Below are 21,940 nucleotides of genomic sequence, written 5' to 3'. Positions count from 1 at the left end.
TACAGTTGGACGTACCAGTCCGCCGCCCTGTCTTGGAGTTTGATCGCCACGGCGGCGATCTTGTCGGCCTCGGAGTCATAGGAGTGTCCGTGCCTCCCCATGAACTCCCTAGCGTTGGTGATGAAAAACGAGAGCTTTGAGGGGGTCCCATCGAAGAAGATGGGGAAGTCCTTTGGGGCCCGGGCGTCTTGTGCGGCCCCGCGCCTCGCTTCCTGGGGTGTGGTGTCGGCCGCCTGTGCCGTCTGCTGGCTCTCCGCTGGCCCGTGTGGGTTCGGTGCTTCGCTCGGGGTGTGGGCTTGTGCGGGGACGTCGTTGGGTGGCGTGGGGGGCATAAGCGCCTGGAGCATGGTCCGGAGTTCCGTCAGCTGAGCCCGCATGGCCGCGAGTTCAGTTCGTGCCTCCTCGTCCACAGCCCGCGCCGCCGCTGGGGCCGGTTCCGTTGGCGCGTCCTCGGGGGTGGGTTGCCGGTGGGGTTCATCGTCCCTCCGCCGCGGGTCCGCTTCCTCCTCCGTCTGATGGGTGTCTCCGTCGTCCTCCTCCGTGTTGAGCACCGTGGGGCTGTCGCTCCACGCCCGTTGCTGGGGTGCGATGTGGGGCGCGGGGTCCTCCGCTGGTTTCGGAAGTCGTGCTGCTCCCTCCCGCGGTCGGGTTGCCTCCGTCGCCATCTCCCCTTGGGGTTGGAGCTGAGGCTCGGGTCGGGTGGGGTGGGCGTCCATGGCTCCGGGAGTCCGCGGTGCCTCTGGCCTCGGTCGGTCCTCCTCTGTCTCTTGCCGCGCGGCTCGCCCTCCTTGCCCGCGCCGTTCCGGCCTCATCTTGCTGGTCTTCTCGCCGTCTACTCCTCCCGCGGCTCGTTGTCGTCCGGTGGGGCTCGGCGAGGCTGAGTTTATGACTCTCAGCTTTATGTCATGCGCTGCCTACCTCTGAATAACATTCAGACGCTGGTTTGCAAAGCAGGTTCTGGTTTATTTCAGGTTAGGTACAACGTTAGTAGAAAAAAGCTGAGAGTGACAGGAGCGCGCCGGTGCGGGGTTTAAATACCCCGCGCCGGTCAGCGCCCCCTCGCTCACAGTCACGTCACCCCCCTTTGTCCCATGCGTTGCCCTGCCATTGGTTGAGGGTTTCCAGGATCGCCCATCCTCAGGTTTCCATTCTTCTGCTGATTGCTTTCAGCTGGGCGATCCCCGTTGTATTGTCGCTGATGGCTTGGGTGGCTCCGTGATTCGTTTAGCTATTGTTTGTTAGCCGTTAGTCGTTGTGGGTTGATGGCTACTTAACTTGTGCCCCTTCACTTATTTCCTTGTCATTGTCATGAGTGCCATTGCGCTGATGACTTTAGCTCAACGGCACTCATGACAACTTAGGTGTTTAGAGCAAATTGCATCACTGGTTGGAAGTGCCATGATATCTGTATGGCATTAAGTGGCTGGAGCTTTGTTTGGAAGGGATGAGCAACGTGCTGACTGCTTTTAGCTATATAGCCCTCGAGATACAACCATTCATTCAGCAACCGTTCAAAGTTACAAAGGTGCTGAACGAGGGGACTTATGACCAGTACTTGCAGTTTTGGCTGTTGCATTACCCCCACGGTCATGTGATCACCATTTGTGTCATGTTCACTGTTTCAGTGTGCACTGTACATCGTAATGTTTCACATGCCATGGCGCTGACATGTGTTTCTGTTTGGGAAGGAGCTGCTGTGAAACCTTGTACCTCTGTATCTATGTTCATTTCAATGGAATGTGTTTGGGTTATGTGCTCTGTTCAAGGACTTTTCCCGCAGACCATCAGAAGCCGTTAGGAGTACCTGGGATTGTGAGCTTGGGAAGATTCTACGGGGGGAGGGATCTCATTTGTACCGAGGGTTTTTAGTTTGCATTTGGCGTGCTTTTATCATTCTCAGCTTTCTTTGTGATCCTGCATACTATTCTTTAATAAATCAGATATCTTTGCATTCCTGCTCATGAGTCTGAGAGTGTTTTAGAATAGGCATTCATTACAATTTGCAACATTCCCTGCCCACTTCCCACAAGCAAAGATAATGGGGAAGCCAGCAAGGAAGGTTGCAAGTCACTTGGATAAGTCTCCCCCCGCCTTTCTTCACTCATACACATTGCGCCCTCCTTCCCTTCTTTGCTCACACCCACCCTGTGCCCTCTTTTCCTGGTTTCCCTTACTTGCACACATGCATGCACCCACGCACCCTCTTTCCCTGGCCAACCTGCGATCACACCCACCCCACGCTTTCTTTCCATGGCCTCCCTGCGATCACACACACGCACGCATCCCGTGCCCTCTTTCCACAGCCTCCCTGCAATTGCACACATGCACCCTGTGCCCTCTCTCCCTGGCCTCCCTGTGATCCTGTGCACCCCACACCCTCATTCTCCAGCCTTTCTGAGCATACATCGCACCAAGCACCCCCTGTCCCAACTTGCACGTGGCTTGTGCCAGGCATCCCAGGGCCTCCCCCACCCCTTGCAGCACCCTCAAACTCCTTACCTGGGACTCCCTCTGCTTCCTGCTTAACAAACTGCACGTCTTTGGTTACCGCAACTGGGACTGGCTGGATTTCTATTGCTAAGCTATGTGCTCATGTGACATCGTGTTTTACGACTGCATCGCTTAGCGATGGCAATTCCAGTCCCAATTGCAGTTGAAACTTGAGGACTACCTGTAGCTGTTTATACACCATTTTTTACATTACTTAACATGACACCCTAGCATTTGTCACTAACCTCTTCCGCTTTTCTTAATTCAAAGCATACCCTGAGGCCAAAAACAAAATCTCTGCCATGCATTATGGATTTTCTCTCTTAAGTTTATACTTTTGGTATACATATGCTATGATTAGGTATGGGGATAGCCTGGCATGATATGGGTTGAATAGAAACAGGTGGGATTTAGTGTGTTTTGGCTCTACTTTTTATTCATTGTATGAGTTCGGTTTCCAGTGTAAATAGTGTGTGTGTCTGGGAGAGCTGGGAATTCAGATTAAAGCCACTCTTTCCTGGCTTCCCCTTTTCAGTATTGCCCATTCTCTACTGTATTCACTGGTAGGTGACCCCTCTCCTTCAAAAATCATGACCACTCAGATTAGCATTCCTCTTGTCCTCTTGAATGGAAGGAAACCCTGTCTTTTCCAAAGCACTGAGACTGGCAAAAATGCTGCTTTGAGAGTTCTTTTAGAGATCAATTGGTTTTCTACCATCTCTCTGTTGGACTGTGCAGTTAGCAGAGGAAGAATCTCTTAGTGTCCATTATACAGGATAGCTTAGATCTGGAGAAGAATATTGCTGGGTTAATGGAATCTGACTCTTGAACTAGCCCTGTTCAAACTTCCAAAATGAGCATGTGATGAAAGGAAATGGATGCATGAATAAGTGCCTCAATGAGGGGAGCTATAGGCTGTTCATGTCTGAAGTTGCCTTCACAGATCTGAGAATAGAGGTACAGAGATACTCCGTTCCCATCTTCATACATTCAAAAGCCTGAACAGGCTTAGTGAGGAAGGTGATTCTGCTGTGGAAGCTATGAGTGTTAATATAGTTCCTATGGCCTAAGGTCTTCATGCATAAATACGTGTTAAAAAAAACCAGCACCAAGAGAAGAAGAAAAGACAATGCTTTGAATATATGAACAGAATTTTCTGAAGATTGCATAGTACCCATTCTATTAATTCAGCATTTAAGTAATGGGAACCAGATAACAGAATTTAACATTTCTAAACATTTTGTATATATCTGCAAATATATTCCCCAGATTTGATATCTGATGTTCGTGGAAATGGTCTGATCAGCTCTCTAGATAAGGTAAGAAGTGCTGAAATGTAAATAAATGTAAATTTATACCCGATTGTATAAATGAATTCTAGTAGCCGAGCATTTGTTTTTAATTTTAAAGATACACAATAGGTTGAATCCATTAAGAAGCTCAAAACCACCTGATCTTGTAAAGATATGTGTGCTGTAATCTATCAGAAGTAGAATTAAAGCTCCTCATTTCAAACTGTTCTGTTCTGAAAAAAATGATACCATTGTTGACAGTTGTCAAATTTTTCCATATTGCCATCTATAATTCTGCATTGTTTTTATATTTAAAGTATTATTATTTGCAATGAAATGAAAGTGAAAATGTGTTTTCATACACTTATTGCAATGTCTGAGATTCACACATATGGGTTACACAGAACCTGTCCATAATCCTTGTTTCAGCTGTCATCTCATCTCATGTCATCTCATTTGCTGGTTTTCACGAAGTAGAGATTCTTTCTGTTTTGAAAGTTTTATTAATTTTTTTCAAGATAAAAAAGGATGAAACAAGAGAACCTACAAAGAAAAAGAAGATGTATGTCAGAAGATCTTTATGCCAGAACGTCTTTCTCTTGCAGAAAAGGGCAGTTAAGCATACTGCTTCTGGGGACAATGCTCTGCCTCTTTTCAAGGTATTAAACCATTCCCAAAGAGGCTGGTAAACAGAGCTATATTGGATCTTTGTTTTTTTTTTACCACATCTTGAAGATGTCTCACTTCAGGATTATCTCAATTGCTACCATTCTTTCTTTCCTGCAGTAAGGGATTTGGTTCATGCCTATGGATCTGCTGGATACCTGCCTTCACATTCATTTATAAGTTTTTTTCTCTTTTTTTGGCAAATCTGTCTAGGTGGAGCTGAAATCTGCCTTTTTTTGTTTTTGGGTTCATGTGGGAAAGTTTCTTTGTTTTTATTTCCTGCTGCGTTGGTTGGTTTAGCCATGTAAATAATGGTAACTGGAAAACTTTTACTTTCTTGGAAATAATTTTCCCTTCTGGATCTGATTTTATTTTTATGGGAGTTATTCTGGGACACTAGAGGGCGCTATAGATTATTGTAAAGAGTCGTGGAAGATTTTAAACTGATTTTTGAGGAAGTTATTTCCAAAGTTATTTCCAAAGTTATTCAATATAGGAAAATAACTTAGAAGATTTGGAGGAGGAAGAGGATCAACAGCTGGAAAAAGTGACAGTGATACCAAATATTTAAAGGACAAAGTGGAATTTTCAAAGAATAAGATGGAAATTAGTGATTTGGAACTAGAAAGAGACATGGATAACACTGCTACTGGAGTATGAAGAAAAGAGAGATTTGGAGTTAGAAAAAGAAATGAATGAGACTATACTGTTGGTGTTTGAAGAAAAGAAATTCAGCTCAAAAATTTGGAAGGTCCCAGAAGAGAACTTGAGGCTCTTAGGATGGGGAGAAGATGGAAGAGGAGATGGAGAAAGTTTTCTGTATAAAATTAAGATATATAATAATGAGTAAGAGAGTAAATGATGTGTTGGTTTACTTTGAGGTGGAGTAAATTCTAACCAAGCTTGTTTGGATGGATTTTTGGTGGTCAAGATGATTGCTTTGCCCAGGATGTTATTCTCTCTTTAGGTTATATTAATATCAATAATGGTAATAGTTTTTAAAATTACAAATATTTTTATGTTAATAATATTAAAGATATTTTATGTTATGTATATATCAATGAGATGAAGATATTCTTTGTTATTTAGAGTGAATATATAAGAACGTTAGGAACTACTGGGATTAGATAATGTACTTTATAAATAAGAGAACAAGAGATGTTTTAGGGTTTTTTTTTTTAGGTGGAATAAATATTTATGATTATGGTTGGTATGGATTTTGGTGATTAAGATGAATACCCAGGATGCTCTTTCTATTTGAGATAATATTAATATTGACAATGGAAATACTATTTGGGTTGTATTAAAAAAGAAAATTATTTTTTCTTTTTCTTAAGATTTATAAAGTGAGGTATTTGGTTTTTTAAGAATGTTAAGAATTACTGGGAAAAGGTAAGTATTGTGATCCTAAAGGTTTTTAAACTGAATGTATAACAGAATTTATCCCCTGTAGGTTTGTTGAATATTTAGTTTGAAATGATAGTTTGATTTGTATTTTTTTATATATTAAGATATTTTATGTACAGTGGTGGAAGGTAATATTAAGGGAACAATAAGATAAATTAAATAGATTTGACAGAGAAGGATAAACTGATTATAGATATGTGTGATAATATTTAGTAAAAAATGTGCTACTGGTAGAGAATTGCTTTTGGGGTTTTTTGTTTGTAACTAAAAAATGAAGTCATAGTTCTGAATTTTGATTATAGTTTTGAGATGGATTATAGATATGTTTATTATAGTTTATTAGTTAAAATTGGAGTAAGAGATTGATGAATTTCTTACACATATCTTTGCTGTAAAGAGCCAGAAGTCATTCTTTTTGTATCTTTTTCTATTTGTTTATGCACTTTTTAGTTTCTCTCTTTTTTCTTTAGTTTTCTTTCAGTTTCTATCTTTTTGTGTTTTATCTTTATTCTGAAAATATAATAAAGTTTCTTTAAAAAAAAGAAAAAAATATGGGCTGAATTTCAAATTAGGCATTAATTACCTAATTATCTAATTAATTGAGAGAGAGCTTCAGTTGCAACAAAGAGCCTTCCAACCTCTCAGCACATCAAGTTGGTCATATGATTGTATTATAAATTGCTTTCTATCCAGAGCGTATACAAAGGTGTTAACAATTTTTAAAAAAATAATGAACATCTGATAAAAATCATTTAGCTTCTATATGTACAGTGAGAGGAGGAAAAATATAGGTAGCCCTAAAAATATTTAATATAACCACACTTTGAGATTGCTTTAATAAATAAAAGCAGAATAGATGTCATATGAATACTGTCTAAAACATGTAAATGTTTTAATTCATTTATAGAAGCATGGTATACTACCCGACTAATACCAGAACAAGCAACATCTAATTGACCCTTTGAGATTAGACTATTTTCTAAAACTGAATTTAAGGAATTCACCTGCAGGGCTTCTTTCTGCTTCCTGTACAGCCATATAAACTTTTGAATATATGTGTCCTTCTATTGAGATAGTTTTTAAAAATTACTTTTAGAACTGTCCACAGATCCCTAATAAATCCAAAATACTGGAAGCAAAGAGAGCACTATTGTACTTTCTAGACAGTATTGGTTGAGTGCTAACATTTGTAGGAAAGGCAGTGATACATTCTATTTCTTCTTCTGTTTTTAATGAAAGCTTCATACCCAGAAGACTTTGCATGTTTTAATGAAGAAAAGGGTATTTTATAGAAAATAAGAATGTGTTGAATATGCAAATGCTGGATGTATATGGTAGTGTAGAATTGCCTAGGTTTTAAGCTGATCAATTTAAAATGAATATGATTCTCAAGTTTTAAAGTTTTAAAGCCTCTGTGGATTTTTTTTCTCCTCTCCTTCCCAACATTTATTAAATGAGCCAAATGTTATCTATCCTTTCATAAGGTAAATGTGGAGACAGAATTTTCAGCCATCCAGAAGACCCAGCAGCGGTGTTTGAAAGACTGGAGTGTTGCTGAAGATTTTCAACCACAGCTTCTCTTCCAGGTAACTTTAAATTGTTGCCTCATTTAGATAACACTCTTGCACAGGGCACACTTAACATAGATTTCTAAAAAATTAGTCTGTGTTTCTATTTTCAATATTACTGTACAAGCAGAAAGCAGGCTTTTAAATTCCTTTTCTGGCAATATCCTGTAATGTTCAGTGATGCCCTATCAATCCTTGAAATGTTTATTAACATTCTGAGGTAACTATAATAACCTGCAAGTTTTAACTGGCTCACAACTTGCATATTGCCATCCTCTCTTTCCAATTGACTGATGGTTGATGGGGGTCGTAGACGCTATTACAGTAGTGTTTTAGGTGAAAAGGAGCCTAGGAAATCACTTCACTCTGGGGTGGGAGGCTGGTGTGGCTTCGTGTGGCTGGGATGGGATGATTGCAGTTTATTGCTGTGCTGTGGCTCAGGGGCTTCTTGCAGCCCCAGAGCCGTGCAGTTCCAGGTCTGCTTGCAGCTCTGCAAGGCAGGGTGCAGGGCTTCCGAAAGGGCAGAGATGGTGGGGGGGATAGGTGGGTGGGGGGAGTTGAAGGCATTGTTTGGGGCTGGGAAGGACCAAGCCCGGAATGGCTTGGATTGCGGTGGGTACTCGGGCTAACGACCTGTAAAATTCACTTAACGACAGCAAGTGGAATTGCCAGGATTACTGTTGCTAAGCGATGCCATCTCACTTTACAACCACATTGCTTAGTGATGGAAATTCCAGGCTCAATTACTGTCATTAAATGAGGACTACCTATATGTTTAAAACAAACCATGGCTTTGTACAGTGTGTGAACACGGCTTGTGCACAGTACTGAGGACATAGATCTGTCTTTTCCAATCTTGGTGTCTACCAGATGTGTGGAATAGCAGTAGCTATGCCATCAGCTGAAGCCCACACACAAAGAGAGTGCTAACAGAATGCCAGTACAGAATTGTACGTAGACATCCTCTAAAAGTCTCTTTATAGAGGCTAAGTGGACATTGTAGAAACCTTCTCATGAAGCTCCTAAGGCACACTGAGGATAAAACAACTAATGACGCTGACCTGAATGCTGCTCCTGTTGCAGTCTGTACAGAGGTCTCCAGATGGATTGCAGAGTCAATTTCTCACAGTTTTTTTGTTCAATTACATCACCTTTATATACTGTTTGAATAAAGATAATACTGTATATCGACATATGCTAAAAAAGAAAAAGCTTTACATGGGATGTACTTACTTTTTCACATGACTATATGTCTTCACTCAAACCTTCACTCAAGCGTTTTGTTTCTCTTTCCCACTCTTTCAAATTGAATGTTATTTTTATATTATTCTCTATTATTTTATACAATAATTTACATTTTATTTATTTATATTATGCATTGTTAAGCACTCATAGTTCGTACTATTAGACAGATATAAGTCTACAGATACAAGTTCTCTATAAACCAGCTGGTACAAACAAACAAACAAACAAATAAATGGTACACACTGTCCTTTTTTTCCATCACCTTTACAGACAGACTCTTAACAAGAACGGAGTTGTATTAATTCTTCTTTTGTTAACAGATCCTTCACAATGCAACTCAGCATTATAGGTGCATTGATTCCTATTATCACACTCAAGATAACTCTTTGCTGGTAGTTCTTCATAATCCCATGAACCAACATAATCAATTCCAGGAGTCTTGGAAAGTTTCACTGCATTCTGATGTTGGGTTCAGGTAAAATGGTCTTCAAGCACTATCCTATTACCACATGGAAAGGGAGATGGAATGAGTTATGGCAATGAATTGATGATGAATGTCTGGTGCTCCTTTACAATCATTATTAGTAACATATTTGTAGAATTTAATAGTTAGCAATAGAAAACGGCTTTTATGTAACAATAATCGCTGCACAATAGGCAACATCCAATGAGATTCAACCATCATATTTTTGAATTTCAAAAAACAGGTAATAATATATTCTAACAATTTCACACTCCTAGTGTGCTGGAAATTTTAAATACCAACTTTCATATAGGACTATTGATGTCAGTGACGTGTGTCCGTCTTTGTGTAATAACTGTATAATAGACTATTCTAAGTTTGTGAATATTAAAACAACATGCATTTCTACATACTGATAAGAGTGTGAATATGAGAAGAATATACTATTGGTTCAAAGTGTATTTTGCCATTTTCAGAAGGTGGATGTTGGGGGGTGGAAGCTACTTTGCATGGGGCCAAGACTTTGATAATGGGAATTTATGCTCCAAATTAAGGCAAAGTTACTTTTTACAAAAGACTTATGGATAAATTAATGGACTTACCATATGAAAATTGGTGTTTAATGGGGACCTGGAAAGGAGTAATTTGTCCACAAAAGGACAGAACCTCTGAGAAAGATAATAAAACAACACAAGGGAAATTACCAAATGTTTTTTAATAGTAATTTTATTGACGATTATAATTATAACAGTAAAAACTAATACAAACTAAAAAAAAGAAAAATAGAAAAAGTAGAAGGTGCAGAAAAGGGGGGGGAATAGAAAGAGAAATAGGAAAGAAAAAATAAGAATATAGTAAAGAAAAAGAAAAGAAACATATAAAGAAGTGACTTCCCACCATCACAACAAGTATAAACAATTTTAGTAACTTATCACCTTCTTTTAAAATACCACAAATGATCTCTTCTTCCCATATCCCATCTTTTATCTATAAACAAATCCATAAAGCATATCATCATTTCAGTCCTGGTGTCAGCAAATGTCCATTAAGGGTTACCAGAGATAACAACATACCTGTTTTAACCTTGATCAAATAAACCAACTTTATATTCCTTCCTTTTACTTCTAACAATCTTGATCCCTTCAAATAATGTCCTAGAACTTGATTTTTTTTTTCATTTTTTCTTTGTCCCTTCTCACAAAATTCTTCAAAACTTTGTAAATCCAATATAGAAAAATTATCCAGGCCACTCTCTTGGTTTGTTGTTTGTATATCCCTTTTAATTATTAAAACATCAGCTGGTTTCTTTTGTATGTCCAATGTAACATCTTTTACCATGTCATTCTTGAAGCCTGTCATTTTTAAATCCACTTTCAAATTAGACTAGATCTTGTTGGGTAGAACATTTTCCTCTTCCATAACATCTTTTAGACACAGTCGATCTATAGAGGCAGACACTGTTAAAATTAACTTCTGGGTCCATTGTTCATAAATATCCTTCAATATGTCCAATGTTAAAATACTTTGCTTCATTCTGTAATTGTAAGACTTGTAACTTCCCTCTAGTATCCAATTTTTACTATGTTTTTTTTAATTCAAAACAAAAGCATTTTCCAACAGGAAGGATTCTTTGTAATTAATTCCAAAATCTATTTCAAATTTATCTGGACCCTTAATCCATTTGTAACTTTCTAAAATTAAAGTTTTAATCACCCTTTTCCTGTTCATTCCAAAAACATTTTTTTAAGTTCTTAAATTTGTAGTTAAAACTTCTTTCACTAAGGATTGAAGGAAACTCACCAATGCTGTAAAACCTGTCAATCCAAAAGGTTCCTAATAGCTGAAAAACAGTTACAAGCAATTTCTGAAAGTGATTAGCAAAGGAAGTCTGCACGCTTAATGTCCTTTCAAAGGCACGAACTGCAGTTTGACCATGATGGCTATTCCCTTGTCTGCCATAGCTATTAACCCATAGCTATCTTGCAGTCTCCTCGTGAGGAGCAACTGTCTGGAGCATCTCCCATCCTCTCTTTGTCTGGAGAGTTTGAAGAGTCGTCTACTTACCAGCTCTTCGTTCTTCACTGGCTCTGCTTTTCATGGAGCTGTCTTTAGTCTGCCATTTTTTCCTCTGGAAGCCCCCTGCACAATAAATGGACATTGAGCATCCATTGCCAGTACCCCTCTGACCCCCATATGGTTTCTGGTCATATGTGGAACAGAAGAAATTAAAGTGGCAGTAGTGGAAATGGCAATAGATTCACAATCTCTTTTGGAAAATATACAATATAATCATTTACATATGACTGAAGTAGCAGGCCCCATTTGGTATAAACAGATGTGGATATACAGGTGATACCAGTGATGAGTGTTTTAACTTTAGGCATTCAGCTGAAGGCTAAATGCACCTGTAGAATTGCTGGTTGCTCTCTCACCTGAGGTATAGCTAGAACAGTAGTGCTCCTGGGATGAGGTGAAATTGTACTGCTCAGTTAAATTCATTGGGCTAATACAGGTAGTCCTTGGTTAACAAAGGTAATTGGGACCAGAATTTTCATCACTATGTGATGTGGTCATAAAACACATAGTGGGTTGTAAAGCACATTCCCCACTGCCATTGTTAAGCAGTTACCATGGGTTGTTGAGAGAGTACCTCCTTGCAACTTCCTGCTGGCTTCCAACAAGCAAAGTCAATAGGGACTGGATGGCTCACAAGCAGGCTAGCAGCATGAGTGCAGCCGGGCCGGGGGTGGCTCCTGCAGGGAGCGGGAGGATCTGCTGCCCCTGCCTCCCCCAACTGACCACCATCTTCTTGCTCCTGCTGCTGACAAGGCACGCCTGGCCTGGCCTTTCAGAGGGCCTTCTAAAGCTTTGCAAGAAGGCCATGCGCAGCCTTCTCACAAGGCCACAGGAAGGGGCAGGCCAGGCGCTCCTTGTCAGCATCGGAGGAAGGAGATGGCAAAGGTCAGCTGGGGGCAGCGGGGTGGTGGAGTACAGGGTGTCAAGGGCAGTGGAGTGCAGGGCAGCCAAAAGGGCAGAGATGGGGGAAAGATAGGCAGGTTGGGGGAAGTTGAAATGTACCCATTGGTCGTAAATGTGGGCGGCCAAGTGCCTGAACCCTGTGACCATGGGTGTTCTCAATGTTAAGAACTTTGAGGACCAGGCATGAGTACCATTCATTCAGCACCGTTGTAACTTCAAACGGTCGCTGAACGAATGGTCATTAAGCCAGGACTACCTGTAATAGTCTTTAGGCTCAATTCATGCCATTCTAAGCACAAACCATATATGACGAAGTAGTGCTACGAACGCATGGATGTTTCATTCTATTTTTAAAATCTAGACCATAGATATAAAGGTAAAGGTTTCCCTTGACGTAAAGTCCAGTCGAATCCGAATCTAGGGGGCGGTGCTCATCTCCGTTTCTAAGCCTTGGAGCCGGCGTTGTCATAGACACTTCCGGGTCATGTGGCCAGCATGACGACTCGGAACACCGTTACCTTCCCGCCGAAGCGGTACCTATTGATCTACTCACATTTGCATGTTTTCGAACTGCTAGGTGAGCAGGAGCTGGGATTAACAACGGGAGCTCACCCCGCCGCGCGGTTTCGAACCGCCGACCTTCCGATCGACAGCTCAGCGGTTTAACCCGTAGCGCCACCGCGTCCCTAGACCATAGATATATCCACGCTTTATAAATCCAATATTTGTGACTCAAGTGACCTGCATATTCTGAAGATAGCAGTACTGTTTTACAGGTAGTCCTTGTTTAGTGACCACAGTTGGGACCAGCAGCTATGTCATTAAGTGCAGTGGTCATTAAGTGCTTTCCTTTTTCCCACTCTCTTGGCCTTTGGAATGCTTACCCTGGCACTGGGATAGCTGGCTGGGAGCTCCTGCTTGAAACTGACAAGACTACAGTAATCAGTTTCACACCTGCTTGTTTGCCTCCTAATAATTTTACTTTAGCTTCCTTTTTTCTCCACTCCTTTACCCTTTTGAATGTTCACCCCAGTGCTGGCATAATTAGCAAGAAGGGAATTAATGTTTGTATTTACATTCTTTGGAGAAGAAGGGGTTACAAGAGAGTAAGCAAGCACACAATAGGGAATACTTATCAAAAGGAATGTACTAGCTGGGAGCTGAGAGTGTGCTACACAAACAACCCAGTGTGCCTGCTTACTCTCTTATAATCCCTTCCTCTCCAATCTCTCCACCCTGTGAGGAAGGGAAAAAAGGAAAACAACAGGCCCAGCACAGGGTAACACTTACTAACTGTAATGGCGATCACGTGACTGAGGGACACTGCAAAGGTCATAAATGCAGGTATTGGTCATAAAGTGATGTTTTCTGCACCATTGTGACATCAAATGGTCACTGAATGAGGCAGTTGGTAAGCGAGGTCTACCTGTATTTTATCCTATACTTGTAAATTCAAAGGCTTACTTTGGAAGTGGAGGCTTTATTTGATGTTCATTTGCAATTTTTCTTTGAATCTGTGTGGGCCCTGATGATTTGAATGTACTACTCAGAAAGCATCCATTTATTTATGTATAATTTCAATGACTCAGGCTGCCCTCTTGCCAGCAACTCATTGTCCCTTATATACATCTAATTAAAACACCCTTGTCCTACTACTGTTTCAGTCAGTTAAGAATGAAAATTTCTCTTTTGCTTTTATTACCCTATAACAGCTGCCAACCTATCCTAAAGGTAAAACATTTTGACAGCCATTGATAGCTATTTGCAATTTAATATGCATTTGTAATATTTTTATTACACTATTACTAAACCAGAAATATTTAATAATGCAAAAATTTTAATATTTTAATTTGTTAGTGTTGTGATTGACAGCAGTACAAATTTTCTCAGGAATTATCTGGAATTGGTGGCTGGCTCCATTGATGAATGGATACTGAAAGAAGAAACCAAATACCAGGAAGAAAAAATGGCTAAGGAACTGGAAGCACTTAGATTAGCTAAAGAGGCAACAGAGAAACCTGTTGAGGTCAAGTTTCCACCTGCTGGCAAAAAAGGGGCTACTGCAAAGAAATTGAAAAGTAAGTATTTTTATGGTGTAATCTAGTGGTATCTATGATGCAGCCAACCTGTTCTGCTTCAATTTGGAACCAAGCACCCCACTGAGAACTCTCCATTTGAATGTCCCAAATGGGCTACAATGTAATGGAGGAAAACTCCAAACAGCTTCATTGTTCTGTGGAAACAAAACTAGAAATGTTTTGAGTATTCTGGCAATAGGAAACAATGGGTACTCAGTATGAGCCATTACTCCTTTATATTTTTACCCCAGGGTCATCAGAATAAGGAGCATGACAGTCCATGTGGATGGGTTACGGGCCAACTAATTTTGCAGAAATATTGGCAAAAGGAACAATTTTCTTTTTTAAAAAATGAAAACACGAACGCACACACCATTCCAGGTAGCTGTGTCTGAAGTCTCTGGTCTTACTGTGAAGCTCTGTACCCAGTACATAGGTCAAAAAAGAGCTAATCCTCTTAAATTGTGTGAATAGCTTCAGTACCTCCTTGTTTGGGCAGTCCCAGCATTTCTGTGCTGTGGAGTTTCTTTAAATGTTCCTGAACACTGCATGGGATCAGGTCACTGTACTAGCGCCCCCCCACCAAAAGGAGCTACTCTTCTTACTTGTATGAGTAGCACTCATTAATAGTACAACAGCACAAAACCCAACACCATCCACTTTTATTATAACTGTTATTTGGCCAGGAACTGCCAACGGAATGTACTGGCATCTTCAGCAACTTCAGACTTTGCTCAGCTCATGGTAACTTAATGGACTTGGACCTGTAATATTCCTCTCAGGGTAGTTTGCCATTGCCTTCTTCCCAGTGGTTTTTTTTTTAATTTTCCAGTCTAGTTTATAGTTCATTAGCCAAACAAAAACAGCAGTGCTGCATAACCAGCAACCAAAGCAACACAGATTCATCTTTCCAGTTTCTGAAATGCATCACTGAGCTCAACATCAACCCTCAAGAATATGCAAAGTACATATAGACAAAACTTCAGCAAGCAAACCAGCCAACACAGGGGATTTTTTTGCCTTTTTAGATGCAGTATAAAAGCTTGACATAAGGGTTTTTTGTTAGCTTGCTTTTTTGTTTACATGAATATGGAACTGGTTTGTTATTGCTAACTTCTGAGATGTTTTTCCTAACCTGGTCTACTATCGTGGTATTTCTTGGTGGTCTCCCATCCAAGTGCTAAACAGGTTTGGCCCTGCTTTTTGAGATTAGCCAAGGTCAGCTAGATACTGCTACTTAACTTGGCTTTGCTTTTTCATACCTTGCACAGATCTGTTTAACTCTCCCATTTACTATGACAGAGTGGATCTTCTGAAGCCAATTTTTAGGCCAGCATGGAAAAGTGGAAATTTCTGTTTCCATCAGTGGAAAGTGCTTCTGTGAGGAGAAACATACTATTGGATTTCATTGAAAATGTCTTCCTGCACAAAGTCAGATTTTTACTTACTTAAAATATTTAATACTTGGGGTTATCTTATACAAGAAGCAATTTATATATACTCCTTATATCTGTATGGTAGAGTTACAGTCTTTATGCTCTCTCAATTCTCAAAGGTGCTTCTAAAAGTAAAGTAGACATTCCGTCAGAACTTGTAGTTGAGAAGGAAAAAAATATACTTGTCAGAGATGATTCTCTCAAGGTAACAAATACTACTGATTCCTCTATTTTTATGTAGCTGAGATATAAGAATGTGTCCAAATTAATATATTAAACTAACAACAGCAGTTGGCTGTTCATAGTGATATTACTGTAATGTAATATTAAATAATGCATATAATATTAATGTCTAAATCACCTGTCCACCACTTACTGGCAATTGAAATGTTTTACAAGCAAATAATCATGTTGCTTGCTACAATTGCCTAAAATAGTGATTTTTCTAAAGAGAAAAATAAAGAAAATTAAACAAAGCAATTCAATGATGGATGAAATTGTTGGGGCCAAGACCCAAATGGCTTGCCTGTGTTTTCTTAAGATAAAAGCTGCATTTCATGTTAGGTCTGACTCTGAGCTTTCCTTTTTCTGTAGGCTTGGAAGGAAGAGCAAGAGAGGTTGTTGGAGGAAGAACGCTTAAAAGAACTAAAAAAAGCAGAGAAGAAGGAAAAATCTGATGGGAAAAAGAAAGGCCAGGGTAAAGAGCCACCCATTCCTGAAGAAGGAAAAACATCAAAGAAGAAGAGTTCCAAGGATAAAGCAAAATCACCAGAATCATCCAAATCAGCAGAAGTTGAAGATCAGACCAAGTTGCAGAAACAAAGTAAACAAAATATCCCTCCTTTGTCTGCAGAGAAAGGCTATGAGGTGAATCAGTTAATGATTGCATAAATTGTTGGAAATATTTCTGGTAATTGGCTCCACCCTTGCCAATTACCCTTGCCAAGGTTCAATGGTCCTCAGTGCTTCCACATTTTGTCTGAAGTCTGGATTTTCTTACACAGTCAATATAGTTGTGCCCCAGCAATGCTCTGCTATGGTGTTCTTTGTCGCCCCTATAAATTCTCATAATAGATTCTGTGCCTGCACAGACTTTATTTAGATTTTTTTTTAGGGCTACGTTGACTTTAGTTAATTGCCAGCAGTATTTAGGAGTTTCAGATGTCAGAACAGCAGCAAATTGGGACATTTTATTACTCGTTTTGTACTATTGTTATTTAATTGTTTTATTTATTTATCAAATTTCGCCACCGCCCATCTCCCCCAGAGGAGGGACTCTAGGCAGTTTACAATAATATTTAATTGTTCATTCAGTCCTTAGCTGTTGTATATTTCCTGGAAGGAAATTTTAATTAAAGCTTTCTAAAGAGAAAGTCATCCATCTAAAGCTGCAGGAGTATGTTGATATGGTGGCATCATAGGAGGGAGGAGGCTGAAGATTTGTTTGGTTTGGGAGGCTGGGAGGGTTTGAAGGAAAAATAGGTAAGCAGATGTTTAATGTACTTATTTAGACGTTATATTTAAACAAATTTGGGAAAGCATGCACAGCATGGCTTCTGGAATTTTTTCCAACTCCTTTATCAGCAATGGCCATAGGGGGGGTGTCTGCATTTTCTTCTGTGTGACAGAATCACATCTTGCATTTATTTATTTATTTATTTATTTACTTACTTACTTACTTACTAATTTAGTAATCAGATTTATATAGCTGCCCATCTTACAAAAAGTGACCTTGGGCAGCGTACAATAATCAATAAAAAAACAGTACATATATAAAAACAGGCATTTAAAAATATAACAAATCAACAATAAAATAGAGATTAATTAAAACTAAAATACATACTATACACACACACACACACACTATACAAATAGTACATACTTTGTCTGTGTGTTTCTGTTTTCCCTTGTGTTGCATCTGTAAGCGTTTGCATATATTTGTGCATTTGGTATCACAAATGATGCTGCATCTGCTCTGAGCTGGGTCGTGTGACCACAGGTCGGACGATGGAACAGTCAGCAGGGTTGCCCTGGGGATATCCGCATATCCAGATCAGAGCAAGCACACACACTATTCAATTCAGCTAGCAAAAATATAACTTAATGTATAATTAGTAAACACCAGCAAATATCAAAAACGGCTGGGAAAAATGAGACAAAAGTCAGGCAAAAAAGCAGATAGAGGGAGAGACATGAGTAACAGGCAAGTTATTTTTTAAAAAGGGCAGAGGAGTTAATATCAACAGACTATGTTAACTATGTTTATATGTATCAAAAGGCACAGAACTTTCCAAAGTCATTGGAAACAATAATTAGCTTGTACATTCCTGGAGGGAGGTAGAGAGACCGACAGACTGACACCTTTCGTTGTTTTGGCTTTAACCTTTTACGTACAAAACAGTAGCAGGATGCAGATGGAAAGTAGGACACCAGGCGATCTCTTTTATTCTGCACCACAAAGGAAACAGTTTGGTGGATGGGGATGATATATCCAACAAAAAGAACAATTCAGACATGCGTTTTCTTCACCTTAGCTGCTGTTACATGGTGCAGGTCAAACTTTCATGGCACTACTGCATTGCAGAGATGTTTTAGAGGTTTCTTCCCAGATTCCTCTATCACCATCTACTTTCTGGGGTAAACAAAAGAGACCTGATAGTGCAGCAAATCTGCCAAGGCACATCTGGCTCAGGCAGAGAAACTTTTACGTCAGCCTTCCTGCTTAGTGCATATGGACTATTCAGTTTCATCTAGAGGCAGTGTTCAGTATCTTATGCTGGCATTAGGATGTCACTCAGGCAGATCAAGAGACAGAGACAGAGAGAGGATCAACCCATAACCAGCCAAAAAATGCTTTTCTACATTCTCTTCTAGTACTTTCTGGGTAAGAGAGAGAAAAAGCTTCAGTAATAAGAACATTCAAGATCAAAGAGGGCAGCTGCCTCTTCTGCCATGTTCTTATTCTTAAATTCTTCTAGGACTCTTTGATTGGTGTTTAGGGTTTCCTAAACACTGAGAAAGTGGAACTAAATACAACTTGTAAAGAAATGTCTTCTATCAGCTGGGAGCAAGCCAAGAGCAGGTTTTCTCCTTATGCCCAAAAGATTAACCTCTGACAGTTGAGTATCTTCAAGAGTGCCTTTCCTGTTGATCTTGACAATTGGATAGGTTCGTAACAGGAGAACTGGTTCTTAGATAGGCCCTGAGGCATTCAGGGCTTTTAAAGTGAATACCAGCACCTGAAATCATGCATGGTATAATTGGCAACTGTTGCAGATCTTTCACCACAGACATCATATGACTCCTCTACCTAGCATCAGTTAGAAGCCTAGCTTGAGCACATTATAGTAGCCAAGAAGGTAGTAAAGGCTTTGTTGCCAAACTTACATCTACAAGAAGGAGCGTCCTCCCAGGTAAGGCCCTTTCCTTAGGATCCCCTGAAGCAAGACCTAGTTCTTGACCTAGTGGACAAACCTTTTCAACCTGAGAAGTGTCACTTCTGTTTTTCTCTCTTGCTTGAGGACCACAAGGATTGCCCATACCTGGCCTAAACCAATGTGGAATTCTATCAGATCTGCAAAAAGAACAAAAATAAATTAGGCAACCATTCAAATTTCTAATTTTGTTTTCGTTTTTTAATTCCCAGGATTTGGGCCCCCAAAGCTTGATTTAGGAAGAGAAACTATATTTCCTGATTTGATTTGTTAGAGCTTCCCAATTTTCCCCACTACTTCCTTTCAGCTTGATAATATATTGTTCTATAACTGTTCTGTTCTAGTTTCTTGGATACAATATGGGTGAGAATCTCATTCAAGTTTCAGGGACTACCCAATATCTTTTCCCTACTGATGGAGGGCAAATTCAGGCAGAAAAAATAATGTTTGAAAAAGGTAATTTTTTAAAAATCTTTAAGGTTTCCTATTGTACATTAAAATGCATGTTTATATACTTGTCCCACAGTACAAACGTTCCCCTGAGGCTTTAATAATTAATTGGAGGATAAGGCTCTCTATGGCTAATAGCCATGCTGGCTAGTTATTACAATATTTCCAGATTGGAGGCAAAATGCTTCTCAAAAGTAGTTGCTGGAGAACATGCTGAAAGGTGAAATTCCACCTAGATGCTGCTTGTTGGCTTCTCATAAGCATTTGGCCAGCTGTTGTGGGAATAAAATGGTGGGGACTGATGGTGGGATAACACAGGGTCTTAAGTCCAGCTAAGTTCAATAGGACATGCTTTGACATAAAAATGTATAGCATTGCAATCTAAGCTGTGAATCCATCACGTTGCAAACTGGCATATTAATTAACTGAGTCCATCTCAGGAATAATTCTCAACTCAATAATTAAGGACACAAAAAGTGTACATTAGATGAGATTATATGCAAGGAAGTATATATTTGAGGAAGTTCACTAAGTGATAGCTCAATAGATGTGGCACCTTTATGTGTGTATTTTGAATTTTGACATTTTAAAAATGTTAAATTCTGACAGAAAGTGCTAATATAAAAAAAATTATTTCGTATTACTAAGCAAAATTAATATGCTAGAAAGATGTGGTTAATAATTATTGATATAAGAATTCTAAGGGGATATTTATGCATCAACAAATACATTTAATTAAAATATTATTTTAAGAAAATTCTGTTTTGCACTTTGGTTTTGCAAATTATACTTATATATGAACCTTATTTTAAAGATTAAACTAGATAAGTTAATATGGAAAGGAACTAGGTAGCTATATCTAACTTCAGAAAAAATGGATACTTAAACTTTCAGGAAATGTTCCAGCAATCTCTATTAAGTAATTGTTATTATATGGATTCTTTAACATTAGAATCATGACTGATAGTTATTTGTTTGTTTTCTTTTTCCAGGGTCAACCTTAGTTAAAGTGAAGGTGATAAAAGACAACCATAGTTTCTTCATTCATATTGTAGATCCCCAGATAAGCCTAAAAGAATGTAAAAGTGAACAAGAAAGTTTTGGTTCCCTAGAAGAACAAGATACAAAGCCAGGTCATTGAGTGAAAATCAACTATTAAAAAAATTCATTTGGGTATTCATAAACATGCTTCAGAAATGCATGATTCTCAATTTGTGTGCCATCATTCCCTTGGTTTGCAATATCCACAATTCATTGCAGTTAATTTGATTCATTTATAAAGGTTTTGCATTTACACCAAATTCCATTTGGAACCATCCAAATCATAGCATGTACAGTGCATGCTCATAGGTGCAGTTTTACTGATACTCTCAATTTTTCTTAAATGAGCAGCGGTGGCACACTAATTCAGCCTCTCCAAAACATTTATTGTCTTTGTATTTGTCATGGTAATTACTTTGTTCTCTATTCATTCAATATTTTGGGAAGAAATAGCCCCTTTCTAGCAAGCATCACATTTGAATGTTAGGCTCAGGGAAGCAAATGACCATCTCTTGTAAATATGTCAGGCCTTTACAAGACAAGTCACTCAAAGCCACTCTCTTCTCTTAAAAGCAAGTCTTTGGAGTCAGGCATTAAAGGCCACTGATTCCAAGGTTGTGAGAACACCTAACTTATTTAGTTCCCAATTGTCAATATCAGGTGCCCTTGATGTTGTGGAAGACTGCAGATATTAGAATATTCTTCAGTGTTGATAAAGACCAATGTGTGGTCACGCACAGTTTGCTTGGCCAGTTCCATTACCCCAATGCTGGAAAAATTTTTGAAAACCACAATCCTCTAAAAAGGCAGTACTGTCCATTGTCACTTGTGTTAAAAATAAGTTTAGACCCAAGTTTTTTGGCTCTATTGCTTTAAGTTGGAGTTCCTCCCACTGCAATGCAGTCTTCAATTCATGGCTTGCTAGTTTTATATCGTCTCTAATCAATGTGTGAATCCAGGCCTTTCCAGTGTCCATAGAGGAGCAATAATTGAGTGAGTTGTTCAGGGAGAATCCTTGATCGCTCCACAAATGTACAGCCTTTTTTACATCACCACACTTTCAACCTTCTGCACCTTAAACCGAACTCTACCCCAATTACGGTTTTCAATATTCAGAGTAGCCTAGAGACCATGAGCTGCCTGCAGTGGCTCCATTTTGGGTACTAGACTGCGTGCTATCACACTTTTGATCATTCAGGAATCTTGACTCTGTCAACCAGCAGAGCCAAAGTACTCAGGCTGGAGATTTATCCAGAGCTCAGCTCCTTTGTCCAAATCAAGAACTCCACCCTAGCAGAGACTTCTGGTACAGAATTTTCTCAATGCAGAATACTAGAGATTTGCAGTTTTCCTGGTACAAGAGAGAGAAGGATTTCTTTTGGCTAATTAAA

At 39.5% G+C, this 21,940-nt stretch overlaps 1 protein-coding gene across 1 annotated transcript in view; it reads left to right on the top strand.

The window, feature by feature from the left end:
* SPAG17 (sperm associated antigen 17) overlaps window positions 1–21,940 on the top strand; it is a 132,604-nt gene that overhangs the window by 41,323 nt on the left and 69,341 nt on the right. Inside the window, exons 15-23 of the mRNA XM_063293042.1 lie at window positions 3,760–3,809; window positions 7,340–7,441; window positions 8,989–9,143; window positions 14,001–14,188; window positions 15,744–15,829; window positions 16,219–16,491; window positions 19,403–19,514; window positions 20,501–20,641; window positions 21,544–21,546. Of these exons, the coding sequence (XP_063149112.1) occupies window positions 3,760–3,809; window positions 7,340–7,441; window positions 8,989–9,143; window positions 14,001–14,188; window positions 15,744–15,829; window positions 16,219–16,491; window positions 19,403–19,514; window positions 20,501–20,641; window positions 21,544–21,546 (1,110 nt within the window). The remainder of the gene's footprint in view (window positions 1–3,759; window positions 3,810–7,339; window positions 7,442–8,988; window positions 9,144–14,000; window positions 14,189–15,743; window positions 15,830–16,218; window positions 16,492–19,402; window positions 19,515–20,500; window positions 20,642–21,543; window positions 21,547–21,940) is intronic.

The sequence above is a fragment of the Candoia aspera genome, chromosome 2 (assembly GCF_035149785.1).
Source record: "Candoia aspera isolate rCanAsp1 chromosome 2, rCanAsp1.hap2, whole genome shotgun sequence".
Lineage (NCBI taxonomy): Eukaryota > Metazoa > Chordata > Lepidosauria > Squamata > Boidae > Candoia > Candoia aspera.
The sequence above is the reverse complement of the archived record's forward strand: the minus strand, read 5'-3'. Positions and strand labels throughout refer to the sequence as shown.